Source organism: Lasioglossum baleicum, chromosome 1 (assembly GCF_051020765.1).
Source record: "Lasioglossum baleicum chromosome 1, iyLasBale1, whole genome shotgun sequence".
NCBI lineage: Eukaryota > Metazoa > Arthropoda > Insecta > Hymenoptera > Halictidae > Lasioglossum > Lasioglossum baleicum.
The window spans coordinates 18,673,520-18,697,396 of NC_134929.1; the positions used below are offsets into that span (position 1 = coordinate 18,673,520).

At 40.3% G+C, this 23,877-nt stretch overlaps 3 protein-coding genes across 3 annotated transcripts in view; 1 reads left to right on the forward strand and 2 right to left on the reverse strand.

Annotated features, from left to right (window-relative positions):
- Nucleotides 1–9,521, reverse strand: part of Hs3st-a (Heparan sulfate 3-O sulfotransferase-A) — a 146,554-nt gene extending 137,033 nt beyond the window's left edge. Inside the window, exon 1 of the mRNA XM_076423173.1 lies at nt 9,008–9,521. The gene's annotated coding sequence lies outside the window, so the exon portion shown is untranslated. The remainder of the gene's footprint in view (nt 1–9,007) is intronic.
- A 7,431-nt stretch (nt 9,522–16,952) lies between these two features.
- LOC143213510 (protein phosphatase 1G) lies at nt 16,953–20,633 on the forward strand. The gene is made up of 6 exons (XM_076433432.1): nt 16,953–17,212; nt 18,049–18,328; nt 18,414–19,209; nt 19,277–19,418; nt 19,524–19,979; nt 20,057–20,633. The coding sequence occupies exons 1-6, from the start codon at nt 17,102–17,104 to the stop codon at nt 20,282–20,284; spliced, it is 2,013 nt and encodes a 670-aa protein (XP_076289547.1). The 5' UTR covers nt 16,953–17,101; the 3' UTR covers nt 20,285–20,633.
- Nucleotides 19,483–23,753, reverse strand: Ift20 (intraflagellar transport 20). Its single transcript, XM_076433621.1, has 4 exons — nt 23,612–23,753; nt 23,399–23,525; nt 22,710–22,864; nt 19,483–22,620 (listed from the first exon to the last, which is right to left on the reverse strand). The coding sequence occupies exons 2-4, from the start codon at nt 23,520–23,522 to the stop codon at nt 22,507–22,509; spliced, it is 393 nt and encodes a 130-aa protein (XP_076289736.1). The 5' UTR covers nt 23,523–23,525; nt 23,612–23,753; the 3' UTR covers nt 19,483–22,506.
- Between the last annotated feature and the right edge of the window lie 124 nt (nt 23,754–23,877).

Below are 23,877 nucleotides of genomic sequence, written 5' to 3' on the forward strand. Positions count from 1 at the left end.
CGAACTGTTACTAACCGGAAGCAGGCAAAGAGTCCCGTTACAAGATCAAACGAAAGCCATGGTAACGCGGTAGAAAATCGACTCGCTCATAAATAGAAGAGCGAATTTCTGTCCTGTCGAAAGAAACGGACATGGAAAATCGCAGCGGGAACGCAGATGGAAAATCAGGAAAATTATTCTTAACGGACCGGTGCTTTCTCTCTCTCTCTCGCTTCCTCTCCTGCGCACGCCGTTCTCTGTAACGCATTCAACGGTGCTAATAATAAAAAATTCCACCTCGCCAAGGAAATACGTAAAAGACGTGCACGTGGCAAATAGCGACAGAATGTAATGCAACAAAAGTCCACACAGGCGACTCTCTCTCTCTCTCTCTCTCTCTCTCTCTCTCTCTCTCTCTCTCTCTCTCTCTCTCTCTCACTCTGCTTTCATCAAAGGACCTGAAAACTTTACATCCGAGTCTCAAAAAGGCTGGGATCTAACGAACAACCTATTTTTCCGGCGTCCTCTCGCCAAAGAGAATTAAATCTGTCCGACAGGGGCGGGGGTGTTTCCCCCAAAAGATATTAAACGTAAGAACAAATAAATGGTTCATTAGCATGATCACAATTAACTGCAATGTTAATCGTACGTGGATGCTAATATTTCTTTTTGTTACATTTAGCCTGGAAATACAGTTTCTATTAAAACGTAAACTTAGATGAGAATGGTCTCTAGCAGAAATGATAATTTCCGACTGAAATAACACACCGAAAATTTACCACCTTGTCTTCGTACATGGTAAAGCGATTATCAGGTACTCGTCTTGTCCACTAGGAGAACAGACAATTCCACGATTTAAAAATAAAAAGAACCGTGGGGGATATTGAGAAGAAGGTTGAACCAGTTCGTAGAGATACTCCTGAAGTTTTATTACCGTCGTTGCAAGAGATTACCTCGATAAAAGTCTTCTAAAGCGGTCGGTTGGACAGGCAGGTGATGGCAATTTGTCACTCATGTATTGGACACGCGGAAATCCAGATTTAACACCGATCGTTTTCATGGGACATATATCGAACACGTTGTCACCGTTGTAACCAAAAAAACTGATTGACGCATTACAAAATTTCGAGAACCAATATACACAAGCTCTTTACAGTATAATTCTTACGTGTACTTATCGTATTTATCATCATTGAATTCGCAAGTCAAGAAAAATTTGAAATAAAGAATTATACTGATCAGGTGATGAACTGTAATCTAGAAGATGTTTTCTTCGAACACACTCGGTGTCCGAATATTTACGAACGAGGGCGACGAGAGCTTCTGTGTTTTCTAAGCTCTATCAAGTAGGTGTCTGTATCAGTTTGCTGGTTATTTAGAGTCAATATATCTGTCCCCTCTAGAATTCATCGAATTATCACGACCATTGCGTCGGGCAATTAGTGCATTTTGCATCCTGTGATTTACGAGACGGCGATTCGAACAGACAAGCGAATTACTTGTTATAACGACACGCACGCCAGACGGAATATTCAGACGTTTTAATCTATCCCGTCGTAAATCAACGATAATTGACTCGTTTAACAGCGATGGTAAACATAACTCCCGATCGCTATGAATATTCGCCCGTAACGATTGCGCGGGAACGATCCCGCGAACATTTATCGAAATATCGGCGAAGAGGGTTCGCACGATTGCTCGAATGTTTGTTCAACCGAACGCGAAATTAAGTAATGTTATGCGACTGAATAAATGTCTGTGCAACAACGATGTCAGTGAAGTTTAAGTGTGCCGCGACAGAGAGATAGTAAAAGTAGCGAGTAAATAATTTCCACTCCTCTAGGACCAATTCTGTTCAGGATACTAAAAGCATGTAACCTTTAGAGAAGATACACGGCATTTGACAGAAGCTATTTTTGTAGAGAAGTTGGCGGAAATGAATAATGTGTAAACATCGTATTGAGTGAACTGATAGTATCATGTAACCTTTCGAGAATGTTTTCCTATTTTTGCACGGGAATTGGCGGAAACAGAGAAATCACAAAAATAGCGTTTAAACGATCCTTCACTTCAAGGACCAATTCTGTTAAGAAGAGGATAAAATCACCTAACTTTCAGAGGAGGTTTGCAACATCTGACGTTTTTACAAAAAAGCAGGATGCAGAAAAACAGTATTTAACCGATTCTTCGGCAGGAAAACAAATTACACTTAGGATATTGTAATCGTCTAACCTCCGGAGAAGGGTCACCGGCTTTGGCAGAAGCTATTTTAATTAACTATACCTTGTTTGGAAGAGAGCGGAGACGGTGAAAGTTTTGTTTGAGGAAACGGCATTTCCTATGCACCGACCTAATATTAGAAGGCAAGGGGTTAAATTCCGAGCGCAGACGTGTTCGGTGTCGAGATTGGTTAAACTTCGGCTTAACAAAATTCCGTAACGTCGTGCGCCACTGTATTAACGGGGCAAGTTGGTTCACGGTGGCAAGCGAAGAAGAAGAAGAAGAGGAGGAAGAAGAAAGAAAGAAGACAAAAAGAAAAAGAGAGCAACAAAGAAAATTGCGATGCAGTCGTCGATGAGGAAAAGAAGAAAAACAGGAGAGGGAAGTTTTAATCGATACTCGGGAGGGAGAAAGAGAGAGAAGGAGAGTTGCAGAGGGAAAGAGAGAGAGAGAGGGCAAAACAGATCCCTTTTCTTTCGCAGATTTGTACCCTAATTCCCTTCTTTGACGCCGAGGTATTATGTACACGGAGGAAACACGCGAAACGGCAGGAGACAATATTGGCCCGGGGCGTCGGGGTAAACAAAACATTTATGTACGCAACCCCTGCAACAGCGAGCCGCAGCTCTTAGGTCCGCACGCGTTAATACCTTTCCGGGTCATTAACCCACTGTAAACATTCATCACCGAGCTTCCATTTTGAAAGGCTCGAGCAGGTGGTATTTTTAACACTGCCCCGACACCGGGAGAGGGGCTTAAAATGACCCATTTCAGATCTCTAGTTTTATAATTACTGTCTCATCACAATATATCGCTCGTGCACAAGAAAAGCGTCACAGCTCAAAATTTGTCACACACACACACACACACAGTTTTCGTTTCGTTACATTAAAATACTTGATAGTTAATAAAAAAAAATGTATTTCATAAAAATGTTCTTTTTTTGTTTTGTGCGTCATGAAATCACACAATTGTATCAATTATATACTTGAAGAAAAACGTCACAACTCTAATATTTTCAGATTTTACTTGCAGCCACACAGCTAGTTAAACTATCAAAGGATTTTGATGATGGAATTTGATGTGGTTCATGAGCGATAAATCACCGATAACTATCATGTCGACCAACATATTAAAAAAAGAAACCAACGTGGATTGATAACAGGAAATTTGATAAGCAACATTTATTCCATATCAGAATCCGTATTGGTTGCTAACGTAAATGGAGTACCGCGGGTCCCAACGGACCCTGTGTTCGCACCGAAACGACTTTCCGAGCTATCCGCCTGGCGCCTGTCGCAAACAATTACGGCCGACGGTGGCGTGTGGATCTATAATACAATAGAAGCCTCGCGATCGTCCGAGCAATCGTGAAACACGACGACAGCAGTAATGACGGCCGATTACACGTTTCCTCGTACGGCTCTCTTTCTTTTGTGTAGCCCGCGGAACGACAAGGTCTCCCACTGGCATATCGACTCGCGAGCGACACAATTTCTCCGTCCCGGTCGACAACGAGGATATTTATCGAGTACACGCGGCCAATTTAGGGCGAACCAGAGAATGTTTAACCTTTTCAGCCGCTTCGGCGAACTATTTCGCCGGGAAACCATTCTATTAGACGTCATACAGTGAATCGCAGTAATATTCGATAATTTCTTTAATATTGAATCATACCAATTGGATTTTCTGGGGGAAGTTAGAACAATTAGTTTACTACATGACGTGGGAAACAAGTTTCGAGAAAAATTGCAAATGGTCGGAATTGCAGAGAAAACACGAAAAGTTGTCACCTACTACTTTTTTATGTGGGCGTATAGTGAAAATTTATTCGCATTTGCAACAGGATGAGCTCAACAAAAATCGTATGTTACATTGATCCGGACAAAATAGCCGAAAGGACCAGAAAATTTTTTATTTTCATGGAGATCCACAGTCTACTACGGAAGAACGAGTTAAAACGATTTGCGCGAAACTCGATATTCCGCGCGGACTATCGTGACCGGACGAAGAATTAATGAAAATTGACACGGAATTAATTGGGCGACGTCTGTTATTAGAAGTGTTATCATGTTGTAATTGTAGAAACGTCGGTGGGTGCCGCGTGGTTTACACGAGAAGCGAAGTACCATCGTGATAAGGGAAATTTACCGTGGTGTGTACCGAAACGTATACACGTAAAATGTAAACGCAATGCTAATTACCGCTGTCCCGATGGCTTTCGGATCGATAATTCGATTACGCGCGATTTTAACAAACAATTGTAAATAAGGAAATTGTAAAAGCAACTAACTACAGAATTTACGGTCGGTAATCGTTAGCACACAAAGCTTTGTTCTGCTCGTAAGAACGTGAATAAAACATTTGTTAACGTGCGACGTGAATCGGGCGCAGAGTTCTCTCTACACTCCTCGATGGTAATCCGCGTTGCGTAACTAGATGTTTATTGTTACTATTGTGTTACGGCATATTTTGTTCTCTCGTTCATGAATTTTTTCATTCATGCGGACGTACGGAAGTTACGACAGAAATGAATAAGGAACATTTAAGTCATATGTTATTTTCAACTTATTCAAATGATTGAAAATCTTGCTCTTTCTCGTACGAATTTCGACATTATCGATAGTATCCGCACAAAACGGACGTGATCATTGGTTAGCCAGTTCAGGCAACAATCACAGCGGCCGATAAAGACAATCAAGATGTCTTCAAGCTAACGAGTGATCCGCTGCCACGTATAATCACGGCGAAAGTTCTTAGAAGAGTATACAACGAGCGAATACCCTATTCGATACGTCTCTCTGTAAAAAGGTTCGTTCCTTAAGCTGCCACGCCCGGTTTCTATTGCACGATCAAACAATAACGACCGCAATAATGCCGCAACCGGGGAAACCTTTAAGAAATCCTGCGCGAACGAGTAGAGAGGAATTTCCTCGCGCTTTTCCGGGCTCATCAGCTTTTCGAGTTCAACGACTTTGCTTGGCTTTCTTTCGAGTACGGCTGGAAAACAAAGGAACGGGAAGAAAAGTCGACGGGCTCGCGTTCTAATTACAACCGGCGTGGTAACAAAGTGAATTTCAACGTTTTTCTCCCACCCCCGTATCCACGCGCGCGCGCACACGCACACACAGTGACACTTTCTCCATTGACCCGGCAATCTAGAATCGAATAACCTTCTTCTCAATGCCGCGAACAAAGGCCACGCGACGATCAACTCTGCGATAGCGCATAATAATGTGCTCGTTGGAGTAGTTGACCTAACCGCGGAGTGTCGAACGGAACTATTCTCTCCTTTACAACAATTAAAAATACGACCGACCAACCTTTTGTCGTACGCGTAAATTCAACGTTGCTTCGAAAATAATTGCTCTGTTTCGATTTATTCGCTGCTTCGACTTGGAAACCGAACTTGTTAATTGCTTCGTCTTAGAGATTGCTTGCTTTCAAAAATTACTTAAATTTATAAATCGCCTGCACGTATTTCTTAAATTTAAAACTTGCTGGATCTTAAGAGTTGTTTGCACATGTAAATCGCTTCGAATTAAAACTCACTCAATCATAAAAATTGCTTGCACATGGAAATTACTTGAACTTAAAACTTCTACTTCGAAAGTGAACTTACGAATGAAGCTCGGAGATTAAAGAATCAAACTGCATAAATCGAACTCAAACAACACTATACTTGCGAATTAGACTTCACGCGATTGGTTTGTTCATTTAATAAGAAAGTACATTGGCAATGCTTTAATTAAATGGAATAGAAGTCCACAACTTTCTACTCGTGCGTTAAATTTAATTTTGAAGACTCGTTTCCTTATAAAAAAAAATGGAAGAAGGGATTTTACATCAGCAGCTTAAGAAGGCATTAAGAGATTAGATTTCCATGGTTTCTCCAGATCCAAAGATCTCGCTGAAGCAATTTAAATTCAAATCGGAACGGTCTACCTTGCTGAAATCCCAATTCAAAAATCTGATTTTCTTCTTCCCAGTCAAGAGATAATCATTTTTTTCCATTTTAATTGTAATAAGTATACTGTAGATCTTTATGCAAAATAAAATGCTTCGATTGCAAGAAAGAAGAGTTTAATAAAAATGAATATTTTCTTTGATGAATTATTAACTAGCACGCTTTCTCGTAAAAGCGTAGTAATAAGAAACAATAAATTAAGCTTGGTATTTTCTTTCCCTGGGCAGCGAAGAAATTAACTAATGACCTAGTTGGTAAATTGGGAAAATAAAAGCGAAGGATAAAGAAGAAATTGCAGTGCAAAGAGCTGTGATAAATTTCCGTGTTATTGAATCTTTTATTAGTCACGAGACCATGAATATTACTTTTCCAATCAGAATGTTAATCCGTTTTGGCAACGGGCGGGGTTTCAAAGTGGTTGTAGCTCGTTCCGCGTCTAAAACGACAAAAGTTTTCGCCGGATATCGTGTTCTTTGCAAATGCCTTTTACGGAGAAGCTGAATGGCAGTAGTGTAGGTCGCTTTATAGATCGACAACGGTTCCGTGTCAATCGCACGACGGAACAATCGCGGATCGCGTTCACTGCCGCCAAAACAAGGAGAAAATGGATGTTCGCAAACAGTTCCGCCCCTCGAAAAAACTTCCAATTATAAATAATGATCGAAGCATCGATTTTATCGTTCTCATATTCCCTGCGGAAAAACACAACGATTTTCCCATAAAATTCCACGCTAATTCATGCACGTTCCCTTTTTTTTAGTTTGCTAGAAATTCGTTTTTTTCGACAGATCATTTATCGAGCAAATGCTTCAATAATTTACGAATTTCGTGCGGAGGAATGGCGGAATTTTTAAAGAAAACTTCTACACGAATATGGCTGCGTTCTCTTTCTTCAATATGGTGCAGATAATTTAATTATTTGTTGTAGCTACGCAATTTTCACGGGTATTTTGTACAGGATAATTTGTTGTTGCGCAGGTATGAATAATTTTATAATTTACCGTGCTGAGAAATCGGAGAGTTTTTCGATAAAATATACTGGCTCGGGCGGTTTTGTTTCTAGTTTGGGGAGAAATTAATTATTTGGCAACGTTATATTCGCTGATTTTTCGTTACGGGATAATTTGTTGGGCAGCAGCTACTGCAACAACATTTTTACACGCTAATGAACAGCGACGCGCAAACGGCTTCAACCCGTTAACTTTTTAATTAAATTGTGCGGAGAGAAATGGCGGAAAAAATATAGTCTATGCTTTCTTTGCCGCAATCCTACTCCGTATCTGACCGTACAGTAACTTTTCATTACTCGAATTTGTACTCATTTTCTTCGTACGGGACAAAGACGAGACAACTTTCGTATTACGCTGGTTAGTGGGATTAATATGAAAACTGCTTTATCATGGAAGTGTGGGGATTTTAATTAATTCATTTCTGTTTTTAAATTAAATTTCCATCGACCGAAATTTCTGCAATGGAACCGTATATTTTTGAACATGTTTATTCATAGTGTAGTCTAATGAAAATAGACTTTTAACTATATAATATTTATGAACACGAAATTGCTACATTTCTGCTCACTGTAAGAAGAAATCACTTATTCCAACTTTTCTGATCTACGATTATATTCAATTAAAAATTCTATACATAGAATAGAAGTAATTTACTTTCAGCTTCCCGGCTATAAAAAGGAACTCGGTTTACAAAGCTTCATATCAACCCACGCTATTGACTATCTACGTTTAATAATCTATAACAAAGCTATCTTGAAACGACTTTACGAAAATAAAACAATTTAATGCGCTTCGCCTGTTCTTCTTACCTAAGAAAAGCAACTTTTTTACGACTATTGCGAAAGAGAGATCGCGATTCGATAATGTTTATAAAGAAATGTGAAGGTCCAAGGTGAATGGACCTAATAGCAACAGGCACGCACTGTCAAGTACCAAATAAATCAGCGCGCGATGCAAGATAACGCGGCCGCGGGGGCAGTTCTACGATGAAAAAGTATTTTTCACTTAGGGGTGCGTTCGTCGCGGACATTTGCGATTCAAATTTCTATAAATCATTTCCGCCAAATGCCACGATGATAAAGCGTAATCGTTCGTTCATGTACCAGTCTATAAATCCTTCCGATTTATTCTGGCAATTACGTCGCTAGCTTCTCTATTTACACGTTCAAAATCTACACTTTTTAACCAATTAACTATTGATATAGGTGTACAGCTAAAATAATGTCAACGAATCGTGGAGCTGAAAGGATTAGAATGGAATTTTTCGCAGCCGAGCCATCTCGAGACACGGTGTGCAGCGTGACACAGTAAATCTGAGAGGGCGAGTGACTCGGGGGCGAGGAGTGCCCGCGAAATACTCCCGTGACAGAGTGACAAGGTGGAATTAACGAGCGAAGATCACGAGGAAAAGACGTCTTTGTGCCGGGTCCCGAGGCGCATCGCGTCTGGTCTCGTCGCGATGTATCTCCTTCGCGAGGAGGCGTGCAGGGAATCATCGAGGGAAACGATAGAAACCGACAAACACTCAACCTGGAATCCTCTTATACAAACAAAGCAGCCGGAGGTGTTCGCGTCGCACACTGCCGAGCGGTCACAGGTCGGCCGGTGTGGGTGTTGCGGTAGCTCGCGAGCCAGCCCCGAAACGCTTCCCGCTTGGGGGTGGGAAGGTAGTAGGAAAGAGATGGAGAGCTAGAGAGAACGAAAGAGAGAGAGAGAGGAAGAGGAGAATAGCACCTGGACCGAGCAGAGAGCCGCGGTTCTCCGACGCGGTGTTCACACACGAGAAGATGTGTGGAGAGAGGGGAAGGGGTGCGCGCGTTAACATACTCACCTGGTCGGGCCGACCCAAGGTCAGGTCAGTAGGCCGCGGACGAACGCGAACACTGGTCCCTAACCCCCCAGGTTCCTGGCGATCCGGTGAATGACAGGGTAAGCACTTCCGGGGGTCACGTCGCCATTTAACACCTCTATCCACGCCAGAGCCGGATCATCCAGGCACAACAACGGGGGATGATGTCACGAGAGCAATTCTCTCTCCCTCTCATCCCCCATTCACCATCGACTATCACGCGGTAGCACCACCAGTCGAACCAAGATCCTAATACACTGACGAATAACTATGTTGACGACGACGTTAACGGGAACAGGAGGACAACGGGGGACCGTGTGTATCGCGATTCTCTATTCTTGTTCTGCTTCGCTATCTTTCTCAGCCGTGTCAGCTCGGAAGCGACGATTCACATCGAACGCCAACCGACACCGAAGCGGAGACTAGGGTCGACCTGGCCTCTTCGAGCCTCACCGAAGAACTGGCGGGCTCGTGCGCTCGCACGCACCAGTTACCCCCCTCTAGACCACCGGTACGCGACACCTATCTTCTCCACCGTAAACCCTCGGCCGCTTCTTCCCCTACTTCAGCCCCTCCGCCATCCCCTCCAACGACCAACGCGACCACCCACCCACCCCCACTCTCTCCCTCTCTCTCTCTCTCACCCACCCCCTACAGCTCTTCTGGCGAGTGTACACACAATCGCGGCCGCGCGCGGAAAATTCAAAGACGAGAGTTAATTATAACGACTCGACGAGGAGAGACCGGATACTACTCGAGAGCACCGCGCGGCTCGCGACTCCGGGCAAAGGTCGATTTGTACTGTCCGCACAGACACGGAACGGGTTCCGTTCACCATCGATCAGGCAAACATTCTTTAATCCCCGGGTACAATAATTTGTTAATGTTCCTCAAAAAAACATTACAACATTTCTCTGAATGTCCATTCTTTACTCGCTAATATATTAATTTATAGTGTTATAATGAGAATTTCTGCAAACATGTTAAATGCAGAAAGGTTTGAAGGGTTACTGCATTTGAATAGCTGTTCTTATACTATCCCATCGTTAGGGTTGCCAGAAATGTTTTATCCAAATATAGAAGTAGTGAAAACTGCAATTATGTATATATGAGATAGGCTCAAACTATAGGAGTTCAAGTAAAAGAGGTACACAGCACATTTTAAACTTTTTTATTCAAAGGAAGAGATTTTTGAAAATTATATGCTATTCAAATATGATATAGGAGATCAAGTTCAAATATAGAAGACTCGTATCAAGTATAGAAGATCTGGCAACCGTATAGTAACTTACTTTTTGATGACTGTGTCTCAAAAAAATCTGAATAATCTGTTATTCGATCTCTTATGTTGCCTGTTTGGTTCAGATAATCGGGGTTGTATTGTGTTATTATATAATAGTGAACGGATCTCGTGTCTCAGCGGAAGGTATAAATCAGCAATTACCCGTCTATCGGGTGCGTTACACGAGACAATCGACCTTCCAAACCCCCTTCGTGGATACCGATCGAGGGATGCTCGTGGTCTAATCTTTTTTTCAATTGCGATCTATGGGGCTGTCTTGATACTTGCGAGATTTGCACGATACGAATGGATATGTTGAAAGATCTAATCGCCGGTAGATAATGTATTAAGCAATACAATTCGTAATAGTATCTTGTATTACGTATTGTGTCGTACATGTCGGCAGCGAGAGATAATAATAACAATTTTACTACATCGTACGATGAATAGGCGAGGTTCGGAACGACCTCTGTTGTAATACACAACTCTTGATGGCCAATCAGCTTGAGTTCAATTTATCTTTACAACCTTGTGCCTCGTAGCGTTCTTATATCGCTATTTCATCAAGGAAAAGCCCCAAAATATAGTGAATTGGATTCGCAGCATGATTCACAATTACTTAATCAGATTCACATTCGGTTAAAAACAGTGAATTTGTACACTTAAGTTTAAGGACGAAGACGGCTATTAAAGATCCGTCTAAAAGACGGTTGTTTCATGTTGAAACGTTTGTCGCGGAACACGTGCGGATTACGTTCATAGTACGTAAGTGTGGAAAATTGAAAGATGACGGTTAATTGTGACTCCATCGTTCCCACTCATTCATTTCGCTCGTTTCTGCCGTTCTCCGTTCCACAGAGTCGGAGAAGATGCTTTTATCGCCAGAGCACAATGGATTTGACGGCGATATAATACCCACACGTAGGTCAGAACGCGTAATTTTAGATCGGCACGAGAGCGCGCAATTTGTTCGATCAATTTCACAATGTACCGCCAATTCGCCGGCAGATGAGCGAAATTTCATATCCCGGGCTCTGATACGTAACGGATGAAAACAAAAGCGGCTACCGATTTATTCCTAACCAACGTGCGGCGGCTGCAAATTTATTCGGTCGAACGATCGCTTCGATAGCTATGTATATCATGCAATAACTTAAATAACACGGTTTCGATGCCATCTTCCGATGAAAGTTTAGCGAAGAACAATCGATCGTGTCTTCGCCGAAACGATTGCCCGTTAGCTGACGTGGAATAGTTTATGTTGTCACTTTTTCGAACAATTTCTCGAGTCCTTCGACAATGCACAAATATTCCATAAGAATAATAACAGAGCGAATAAGCGACGAGCTTCGAAAATTTTACAATTCGTGAACGTGCACCGCTGTTCGAAAGTATTTGAAGGCTTTAATTTGTTTCATTTAACATCGAAGATACTATACCCTTTTCAATTTATTAATCGAGACATTTAGAAAAGATGTAATCGTGTAAGATCATCTAATATCAGTAATATCACAAAGTCGATATTTTTCCAAAAAACTAATTATCCAAGATTAATGAAGTCTTTGCTTAAATCATTTTTATTCGTACTGTTTTGCACCTGACCTACTAGTTCATGTTGTACGTACATAATATCCGAAGTCTACGAAGTCTGTCAACGACTCTGAGAACTCGTGTCTTGTTTTAATAATTTCTCTCGAGACTATCATTAGCGATCAAATATTTCTCGAACGATGGGAACATTTCCCGGAACGATCAAATAGTCTTTTCCGACCGCGCGCATCGCAATCATGCGGAATCGCATTTGTTATGTAGATGGGAGAGTGGCTGGTTTCGGTATGCATTCGTACAACGTTGGTGCGCGTATACGTACGAGTGAGCCCAGATTCGCCCCCGCATACGTGATTATTATTAAATAGAACGTGAAACGCATGAAGCAGCGACGAAAAAGGCGAGTGTTATCTCGGCGCCGCGCCGCTCAATTACCGATTGACGGGACCGATTAATTTTTACGAATTCAAGCCATCAAGGAAATTGGGAACGCTTATCGATGCTAAACACTTTCCGTATATTGTGCAGACGGAAACTGCAGATGCCTGTGATCTAAAAGATTCTAATTAATTGAAATTCTTAAAAGCAGAAACAGCGAATTTGTCGGGCAATATTTATCGCAGCTAGAAAATATTCAGCGAGAGCGGCCGATTAAAGTTTTCGTTGCAAGTGGAAACGGTGGACATTGTGCAGACACGCGCCAGCAAGTGTTTCCTGCGTGTGGAAAGGAAAAATAGCGGCCGGACATTTTAACACAGTGGTACCTATTCGAAAGTACGCGCGCGCCTGATGAATTTTTTAATCCTATTTTCCCTGAAAGAAAAGCTCGCGGGAAAAATATTATGCGTCGTTTTCCATATATTTCCGGGAGCGCGGAATCACGGCCTGTCCTCGCCTCCACTAATTATAGCGACGGAAAATAGAAAATCCCCGGATCCCATTTTTTTTTCGTAGCGCACGACGTTTATATTTCCCGTATGTTAAATGGAAATTTCTTTCGAGATCTACTCGAGAACGAATACAGAACGAACGATTATTCGGATTCGGTTTGCGAACGCGAGACATTCTCTGGAGAATGTCATTCAGCTTATAAATCGTTCGTTAAGTGTGCCGTGTTTGCGCCAAGCCAATTGACTTGCCGTGCACGCGATCTTTTTCATTAACAGATAATTATTGTAATTACCCGTGTCACGTTTCCCCCTTTCGCTTCTGCGGTAGAATACGAATTAATCACTGTTTCGAAATACCCAACCAATCGCGACGTTTCGCGAAAATTCTGTCCCAAGAATGTGCTTCCTTGTTAAGGAGTTACTAACGAAAAACACCGACCAGTCAGAGCGCTGCTCAGCGGGACCAATCGCCTATCAGAAATCACCCTGTTCCACGGAAGTACAAAATTTTTAGGTAACCCGCCTACATATATACCTATATATATGCACAAAATTAAGTAAACATCCTTTAACAGTATATTCCTTAGTTTTTCTTACTTTTATTAGCTTCCTTAGTTTTATCCTAGTATATTCCGAAGTTTGTCTCTGACCAGTGTAACGGCCAGTCCGGCCCTCCAAAGATGAAGAGCAACGATCTTCTACATTTGGGTCATCGCACGAGGATAAATAAACTAGTATTTGAATTAGAGTCATCGGGAAAAAAGCAAAGTATGCCAATGGTTTTTTGACCCAGTGTGGCAGAGTGGGAGGGAAGGAATCACGATGGAACGGGGTTGATAGAGAACGGGCGAGTATCGGGGGTGGTTCAGGTGCGCAGGTTCGCGTAACCCGAAGTTGCGTGGCGATATAGCGTTTCCACTTTCGTTCCTGCCACACAAATTGCGTGGAGGTGCGTTTACGTCCAGAGAGAGAGAGAGAGAGAGAGAGAGAGAGAGAGAGAGAGAGAGAGAGAGAGAGAAGAGTAAAAGAGCAAGAGAGAAGGAGAGAAAAAGAGATACGGGGGCTGCAGGTTGCAGGGGATGCGATACGCTGCGGCACAGAGTACAGAGCAGCTCACAGAGCTAGCCGCGACTTCATTCCTCACGGCGTGGCATGGCATGGCGTGGCGTGGCTCGGCGCGGCGCGGCGCGAATCGATAAACGGCGACCATCACGCAACACACAAACTCATCCTCACCGACCAGCCCCCGACCTCGGCGACCTGTGCACCATTCCCCAGATCGCACGGTGTGTCCGTACGTTACACATCGCGTGTCATTAAAGTAGACAGAGCTTTCGGGTACCACCGAGCATCCCCGATAACGATGTAATAATCCACCCCTCAACCACCCCCCACACGCCTAAACAGGTTCAAACGTCAATCTCATTCCCCCGCGGATTCATCTAACGACCGCTTGAAAATCCGACGAGATGACTTCGATGATGCGATCCACTGAACAGCTTCCCCAACCCCTTGCAGTCGTTCAGAGAACTTCCCAAAAAAAGAAAGAATATTAAGTAACATCTTTTACATAATAATAATATTGCGACGAAAAGATTCTGTATGAAGGAGCCTCAAAATTCTGAAGGTCTTGATCCGGCACTGGGTTTTACGATATCTCGCGAAGTATCTAGAGGTACTTAGATGTTCTGCTAAACCGAAGGGCCAAAAAGTGCCGCGAGGACGAGCTGAATAAATTGCACCGTCGCCTTTTAATCAGTGAATTTGATTAGGGTGATTTGAAGGTTCGCAGGAGTCTTCTAGCCGCGAGAAGAAGTTTCCTCTCTTCGGCATCTCTTAACTAAATGAATTACCGGAACTCATCGGCGAGACTGGCCCGTGAAAAGTACCAATTACAAGAATTAGCTGAGGGATGCCTCCTCTCGGTGAATTAATTAAATGGTGTTAATAAATTTCCCTGAGAAATGCCCGAGGAGAAAAAAAAAGTTCCTTGCGATTCGAGCGAAGTCTTTCTCGGAGCCCTTAAAACCCTTCAGAACCCCAGGTATTACAGAAGCCGAGGGATCTGAGCACCACTCTTCGGGGTGTGTTGAACCGTGCCCCAACATGCGGAAGCCCGATTGCTCATTTATGAAGGACGCTAAGTGGTTGAAAATCACTCTACAAAGTTGCGGGGGCTGATGCTTCATCTACTTTCCCCGTCTTCTCGCTCGAAGATCTTATACTCGCTCGGTGTAATTACATCCCCATGACTATACTTCGGCAATTTTATTGCGGGTAATCGTCTGAGGCTGAAGATCTATTATAGACAGCGATACGATCTCGTCTTTCCTCGCAGTTTATTCGGCCTCGTTTCTTTTTTATTGTAACAATCCTTTTACCTCTAGAGCTAGAACCGTATTACTAAAGTGACGATTAAAATTTGTTTTGAATAAAATGAAACTTGAAACCCTAAGAAACTTGAAATGCCTACTCTCAAGCGCAACTGACTAACATATTTGCCTGCAGTTAAATGTCTCGCTTGTCGCAAACCCTGATGACAGTGCAGTTTAATCTATGTTTTATTGATCTAGGCATCTTTAGCCTGCAACTTTGCGTTGGACTCACGTAGAAAATGAGTAATACGATTGTTAATGTTCGCGAACATCAACGCAAATAGAAACAATCGATACTAAACACTTGGGTCTCCCAACATCGGCCTACTTAAGTTCCCGCGTTTGAAACAAAATTTTTTTTTCAAAACTTGAAATATTTACAGGAAAAATGTTGTTCTGAATTTTTGATTTCACCTAACGAATGTTACTCTATTTCTCAATTACGCAATTGATGGACAAGAGTTTCTAGTAGCTTTTAACAGGGGTGAATTGCGAATCTGAAAATTTGAAGAACCGGGCTTGCGAAATGCGAAGAACGTGGCAGATTTACGAAAAGAAAATGCATTCGAAGCAGGTATCCGGGTATCCAGGAACGAGGTTATTGCAGATCGCATGCAATAGCGGTGAATGCGAGCCATTATCATTTGCATTCATAATAGTTGGAACGTACTTAGACACAATCACTACTTCGAATAATATACAATGCACACGTACGTATCTCAGAAGTACAATAGATAAAAAACGATTGTACTCCATTAACGTGGATAAAACGGCGCAAAGTGTAAATTGCACTTTCAGCTTCCGCTTCTCAACTACTCTCATTACGATTTCACGATTTGCATTAGAAAAATCAAACCCGCCGTACTTTCACGTTCATCCTTACGATTTTCATTCGCATCGGAACACGGAATGTTTAAACGAAGTTTAAGAGACTGCAATTATCATTATCCACAAGGAAATAATCTGTATAATACTATAATCTTTGCTATTAATATTTTAACATAATACATTAAAATATTGAAAGGTTTAAATAATATCCTAAATGTGTGTGTGTGTGTGTGTGTGTGTGTGTATTCATATTCCCAATTATGATAGATAAAACAATTCATTTTGAAATTAATACAATACATTTCAGATGTATCTTTTTTGTACAAATAGTACAACTATATTACAGACAAAACAACAGTATTTGTTCAACTTTGTAATCGGAAAATATCAAAATAATGGTAAAATGGTAGATGTGCTAAAAACTCTTACTTACCGACTGCCAATGTCCCATAAACTCCTCGCCACAACCCCCCCCCCCCCCCAATGTACGGCGCACATGAGATTCCGGCTAAACAGCATTTTCGCGCCTTTCCTATTTACCTGTATAACCAACAAATTTCGAATCTTTATGCAAATTCTCATTTTTATATTAAATTGTGTGAGAACTTCGAATAAGAAGTTAATCTCTTTCAAAGTTCAAGTTAGAAGGGTAAAACTGTAGTAGGTTGTTGTAGTTGATACTTCATATCATTATTGTAAAGTGGTTCACATTTTTCTTTAAATTAAAATCAGGTTTTTTCTTTCAATCACAATCGAAGGTTATTTTAAAGGAAAAAGATTTAAGCGGCGGCATTTCGAAGAGTTGCATCATACGAGAATGCAGAATAAAAATATAGAGAAAATCTACCGCACGGCCCTGGGAAGAATTTTGAAAAACGTCGAAGGGAGGAGGTGTCCGCGGTGAAAGCCTTCGAACGCCATTTCCGCAACGTCGAAAAATCGTCGAAAGTTTGGCGCGAAAATGCAGTGCGCATGTATGAAAACTGGCGGCCTAGATGGCGGCAGCGGCGCAGTGAAAACAGAAACCCAAACCGGTCATGGAGGCTAGTTAACGACTGTGCGCCGCGCTTGCGAATAGTAATTTTCATCGAGATATTGTGATTTTACGCGGACGCCAGTAAATCGAGAGGAAGATTGCCGGTCCGAGAGAAAAATGGGTGCATACTTGTCAGAACCGATCACAAAGAAAGTGTCTAGCGACCAAGTGGGAAAGAATGTCGCGTTCGGCGCGAGTTCCATGCAAGGCTGGCGAATTAGTCAAGAGGTAAGCTAAAACCCTCGAGCGGCCAGTGCACCGTTACCCAGTTTCGTTTCGGTCAGAGAACGGTTTGCCGGTTCACCGTTTCGCCAGGGTATTACGACATTCATCCTGATCCATCGCAAAACGTAATCCACCTATGTCTATGTTTCGGAGCGCGAAATTCAGTCTATTCGATTCGGCGACACGGAACGTCCTATGCTGAATGTAACGGGAATGTTTCAACGATTTGCGTGTGAAGAAAACCATAAACGGGCACTGTTGCAAAATTAACGACGTTCAACGCGATACTTCGAACCGCTTCTTTTAACAGAACAGCCAGCGCGGCTCGCCAATATTCTTTTTTTCCTTCTGCAACACGCATTCGTTTCGAGTTTCGGTGCTAGGTATATTTTATGCAAATTTTTGTGATGCTTTTCTAACGCACACTGTCGACGTTAGGAAAGATATGTGACTGTCAAAATTATGGAACCGTTCCGTTGGCCAATGGAAATTCACGTATTTGTTCTGTAACAATGGAACGGTGAAATTTCAAACATAACGTTCTATGCGCTTCGAATCGTGTTATTATACGTTATGATCTCACAACATCGGTTCCTTGAAATATCTTATTTATTGTAAATACGTTTGTTTATTTATGTCTAGAGTATTCGCGCGTAGCAACAGAATGGATTATAACCTTATTTATCTAATGTTTTCGGAAGATTTCTGAATGTTTATAAAATCAAAAATAGTAAATTACGTTAAATATGACATATAAAAGAGAAGAACCAAAGTATTGAATTTAGAAATAGTACTATGTATTTCTGATACAATTTTCAAGATATAATTTGTTTTTGTAGGATGCCCACAATTGTTGCATAAATTTTGATGAGAATGCATCGTTGTTCGCTGTGTATGATGGTCACGGTGGACACGAAGTGGCAACATACTGTGCAAGTAATCTACCAGATTTTATTAAACAAACAGAGGCATATAAAAGAGGGGATGTTAAGCAAGCTTTAATCGATGCCTTTTTGGACTTTGACGCTACGCTCGAAAAGCCTGAAGTTGTTACTGTTCTGAAAGAACTTGCAGGAACATCCACATCGGATAAAAAGAAAGATGACACACACGAGTCTGGTGCGTTTCTTTTCCTATTAAAAATATATTTTCTTATAATATGGTTTTGGATCAATACTTATGCTATCTTATGTATTATTCATAGACGAAGAAGAAAATGTTAATAATTTATGTATGGAGGCAACAATGCCATTGGAAGAAGTAATGTCAAAATATCAATCTAAATATAAATCTAAATACCAATCAGAATCGAATCCTGACGCCGAAAATCTGAAGAACGAAAAATGCAATAAATTACCACCATATTTCTTTAGCGCTTACATGCGTGGTCGTAGAGGTAAAGAGAAGGCGACTTCTTCGTCATCTGGCGCAGGATGTTCGTCTTCTTCATCTTTATGGAACACGAATGAAACAGATGTAAGTAGTTCCAGTCAACCTTGCGGTTCTACATTATCCAGCACAAAGAAAAGGAAAAACTCAGAACGTCCTGGGAGCAACGAAGCAGAACAAGTTCTTGATTCGACGACTAGTAACGTAAATACAAATGCATCACCACCGGTTGTATCGACGGCAGACGTGGAACTGGCAAAAAGCGCAGACATGCCTGACAGTTCCGAGGATATAAACAAAAAGGTTTCAAGTCCTGGTAAAATTACATGCACGGAATCGAATGCGAACGAAGTAGAAGTAAACGGTGCAGAAACAAAACGAGTCGGAGACGCAGACAGCAGTAAGAGTGGGGGTGATAATGTGTCAAGTAGTTCGTGTATTCCGTTGGAAAATGGTGATGCGGGACAACAGGAACGAATAAGTAGTACTGGTAGAAGAAGAATTCAACCTATAACATTGTATCATACTCTCTTAAAGAAAGCTACCGAGGAATCTGAGGAAGAGGACGACGACGATGAAAATGACGAAACATTTGATGGTGTTCCAGAAAGGTATAAATTGATAATGGAAAATGATTCTGTACGAACATATATCTTATTTGACATTTTTGTTATGTAGTTACAGTGACGAAGACGACACAGAAGACGTTGACGAAGATGAAAGTGACGACGACGAGGATGAAGAAGACGAAGAAGGTGATGGAAATATTAATGACGACGACGATGACTATAACGAAGGTCTGATGATGGATACAGAAGAGGTATAGCAAATTTTTCGTAAACTACAGTATTAGGAAGTGATTAAAATGAAACAATACATTAAAATTAATGCCATAATTCATTTATAACATAATTAATTTGTACAGCCTGGTTATGATAGCGGGTGTACTGCAGTAGTTGCGGTACTAAAGGGTAACGAATTATACGTAGCAAATGCGGGAGACTCGCGTTGCGTTTTATGCAGAGATGGTCAAGCTGTTGAACTAAGCTTAGATCATAAACCCGAAGACGAACCAGAAATGGAGCGCATAGTAAAAGCTGGTGGGAAAGTAACAGCTGACGGCAGGGTGAATGGCGGACTTAATTTATCAAGGGCGCTTGGGGATCATGCTTATAAACAAAACGTTGATTTACCGCCACAAGAACAAATGATCTCTGCGCTTCCGGACGTGAGGCATATCACAATCGAACCAGAAACAGATGAGTTCATGGTGCTCGCGTGCGACGGCATTTGGAATTTTATGTCGAGTCAAGATGTCGTACAGTTTATCCGAGCTCGTTTGGCAAACAATTATGACAATCTTTCAAAAATTTGCGAAGAGGTATGTAGCAATCGTTTAACATTGTTATAAATGGTTACAGCATATATCACTTATAAAAATCGATCATTTTATTACAGTTATTTGATCATTGCCTTGCACCTGATACCTGCGGAGATGGTACAGGATGTGACAATATGACGGCCGTAATCATTCGATTTAAGCCGCCGACCGAAACAGTAACAAACAGTACCACCGCAGTTGTATGTAGTGCTAAAAGGTCACCAGTGTCACCGTCAATATCCACAGATGAGAACGACTGCATTACGCAGGAGAGCATAACACCCTGCAAACGTCTTAAATGTTAAATGTTATGAACTGATTTCTGGAGACAGACGAGTGAATGTGAATTTATGTAAAATTATGTAATTCTATAGAACTGTGGATTTCGAACGGATACTCGACGGCGATCAATAGAGTTACTTCAAATAACATGTAAAGTATGTTAGCGCAAGCTATTGGTGGCAGACTGATGAGTTGGAGCACATGAGGATGATATTTTGCATTTTACATTTCAATATGATAAGTAGACAGCGGAACTTTATGCAAAATAATAATTTTGTACCTGAATTGCAACAAACTCGAGTGAAACAGGAGTTCATTTTCTTTCTTAATATGTTGAATGGATTGAAAAGAATATAATAGTATTTTAAAATTCTTCTAATGTCTTTACTGTTTTAAATTACAGCTACTCATTTTTGTCATAAATGCATAAAATCCGCTGTCTATGATAAGTCTTTCACGTGAATTTGTTTTTTTTCTGATAAATGCGGGTTAAGATTGACTCTTTTTTTCCATTTTGGACTTGAAAACGCGAATGATTTTCGAAATTATTTCATTACATTGATTACTTTCAGTGCACCCGGCAGTGCACTGTACGGTCTAACATTTTTATAACATGTACAAAATAAGTAAGACAGTCAAACATAAATCTATATAATGAACAAAATAATTGATGTTTCTCTTTATAAGTACTTTCTATGATAACGTAATGATTAAGGAGGTGACAAACATCAAACTAAAATCATTTATCAAGTCAGAGCCTTGTAAGATTTTACAAATAGAATAAGATACCTATAGATCGAAAATTGTATTTCTTTTCACGTTTTTATCATTACTTCGTGATCACAGTAAGTACTGGGTGTTTACTGTTTACACATGAAAGAACTTTGATTTTTCGTCATCCCATTTGCTCCATCAACATTATTGAAATATACTCTTTGAGTTTTTAGATGACATCCATAGTAGATATGTAATTGTACATATTTATAAATTTAGACTATAGGATTTATATTTGTAATTCAACACGATACCATTTCTTACTTTTACGAAATAAAGTTTATTTTTGAATCCCTGGGTATAGTGAATGGATGTGTGCGAGTAATCTCAAAATGTCTAAACTGTATCGTGTAATGGGGACATCAATTGCGTTTACGCACTATCAATTTGTGATCTTGTACTAAAAAATACTGTTAAAAATGATATACACTGTACCATAGGGTACTATCCACTTTAAAAAGTTTTCATTTCCGTATTTTACACATCAGAAGCGTTTTGTAAATTTATAACTACATAAGCACGATATTCATTTTCGATGGACAAAAATAATTTAAAAGTTATTTAAACGTAATCGATTAAAAACGAAAAGTAGATTAAAGTATTATAACAAATGTGTAAAAAGGGAGGTTGGGAAAAACCATATTTAAATTATTTATCTGTTTTTAAGAAACACTATTTCAGTCAAAATCGTTCTATCCACACTGTGTTTATAGATTCACGTCTATGTGACTAGATCGATTAATTTTTTACGTGGTGATGATACATAAAATTAAGGAACATTTTTAACCAATAACATATAGAAATAATGCTTCTTTTTTTATCTCACGAACATAATTTCATAATACCACTGTTTCATCGTAAACATATAAATATAGAAATATCGCGACGATTATATATTTACGAAGAAAAAAGAATGCGAACTTTCTGTTCAGTAAAACTAGTATGTATAGCTGGTAGATCACGTAAATAACGTAAATTAACTGCGGTATCTTTGAAAATTGCTTTAGAGTTTTTATCGTTATTCATCTTCTACCAATGCTCACATGTAATTGCGGCTGTTAGTAGACAGTAATTGTAATGAGAAAAACTGTTTATAATTATATAAAAGAAAGTAATCGTAACATTTACGAGAAAAGGAGAAAAAAGTAATATTATTGTCGAGGTGATCAGTAGCATACGAATACTAGTTAAACAGTACCTAGTATCACTCAGAATTAACTGACGTGCCTTTCTGATTCAGGGGTTCAAAACCTTCACAATATGTATGTACATTCGATGCCGTCTTATTAAAAAAAGGGTTTAAACCCCCGATACCGTCGTAACTGCAAACTTCGTCATGAATTTATGTATAAATATCTTGTTTCATAATATATGTCGCTTTAATTATCTTTGGGACCTTTACTTGTACTCCTCAATTCGTGAAAAAAACTTATAAAAGTGATGAAGAAATTCCTTTTCACACACCGTATCGTTAATTTACAGACAATTGTTCAATTGTTTCCAACTGCTCCATCTCGATCTTCTTTAAGGAATCGTATTGTATACGAAGCCTCTCAAGTTCCATAGACTTCTCGACAATTTGCGCCTGAAATTAATAAATATTTCGTTCTCATTAAGTCGTATCAGATAATTTAAATTAACAAATGAATATCTTATTTTAAATTTCACAATAACCTGAATCTGTTGTTTTTGAGAATTTCTTTCTTTCGCCATGGAACGAAGGACATTTCGAGTCCCGATAGTCCTCATTTTTTCCTTTTCCACTTCGTTTGCCAACTGTTCTATGATCTGTATAAATTCGTCGGAATTCGTTTGGAACTCGACAATTTCTAGGAGGAAATAATAAATATCATTTTAAAAAGCATTCTGTAATATATACTATTCTATTTAGATTTCAATCGAGATGAGTCTTATTTTATTAGCACATTTAAAAAAAGGCTCATATTTCATATAAACGCGTGTACATAGACATTATTTCGAAGAAGCATTGTAAACAAAACTTTTTTCTACGTATCATAAAACGTTAGATTAATGGATTTGAAAGCCAATATAAGAAATATCGAGCAGTAACATCGTACAATCAAGTTTCAAACGCTAGTTAAAATTCCATCCAAAGGCGGCAACCTATATATGTAGATGGCAGTAATTACTATCGGCAGAGATATCGGAAAGCATGTGCGTGCATTTGTTTTGCACGGTGACATATCGGATAATTATTGAACCGTCGGATAATAAAAGATAACAAGGTAAGCCGAGCGACAATCATCGTAACAACGGGATATTTTAATGAAATAGCGGGTAACGAAACAGTAAGCGAACGTAAATCACGTTTGAATAATTCAAATGATGCCGATGAAACTTACTTGAAACGTAATTATGACATTCTTCTTTAAGCTTGTTCGTCTGATTAGCCACTTCCGGCTCTAATACACGGATGTTAGTTAAATCGTCAATGTAAATCCCATACTTTGCTAAGGAGTCGGCCATTTTCTTAAATAAACAAACGATCGACTCTTTGGTAGTCACGCCTGCGCCTGTCTTACGCTAGTCTTCATTTCTTCGTGCTAGTTACTCACCAAAATGGAGGTAAGATAGGGTGTATTTTTTTATCGAGTCACAAGACAGAAAATCTACGAGTGGATCGTGCCGTTTTTAATAAAGGTGTTCACGCCGTTTAAGATGAGATTCACAATGTTCGAATGACTGAGTGGTTCGTGTAACTGATATATTCGTTCGTCGTTTCGCGGTGCCGTCGTAAGGTCGCAAACGTTTCGTCTTTTTCTGCTTACATTTTTTTCTTTGACATTTAACTTTTTCGTTCGAACGTTCGTTGTCATCGATA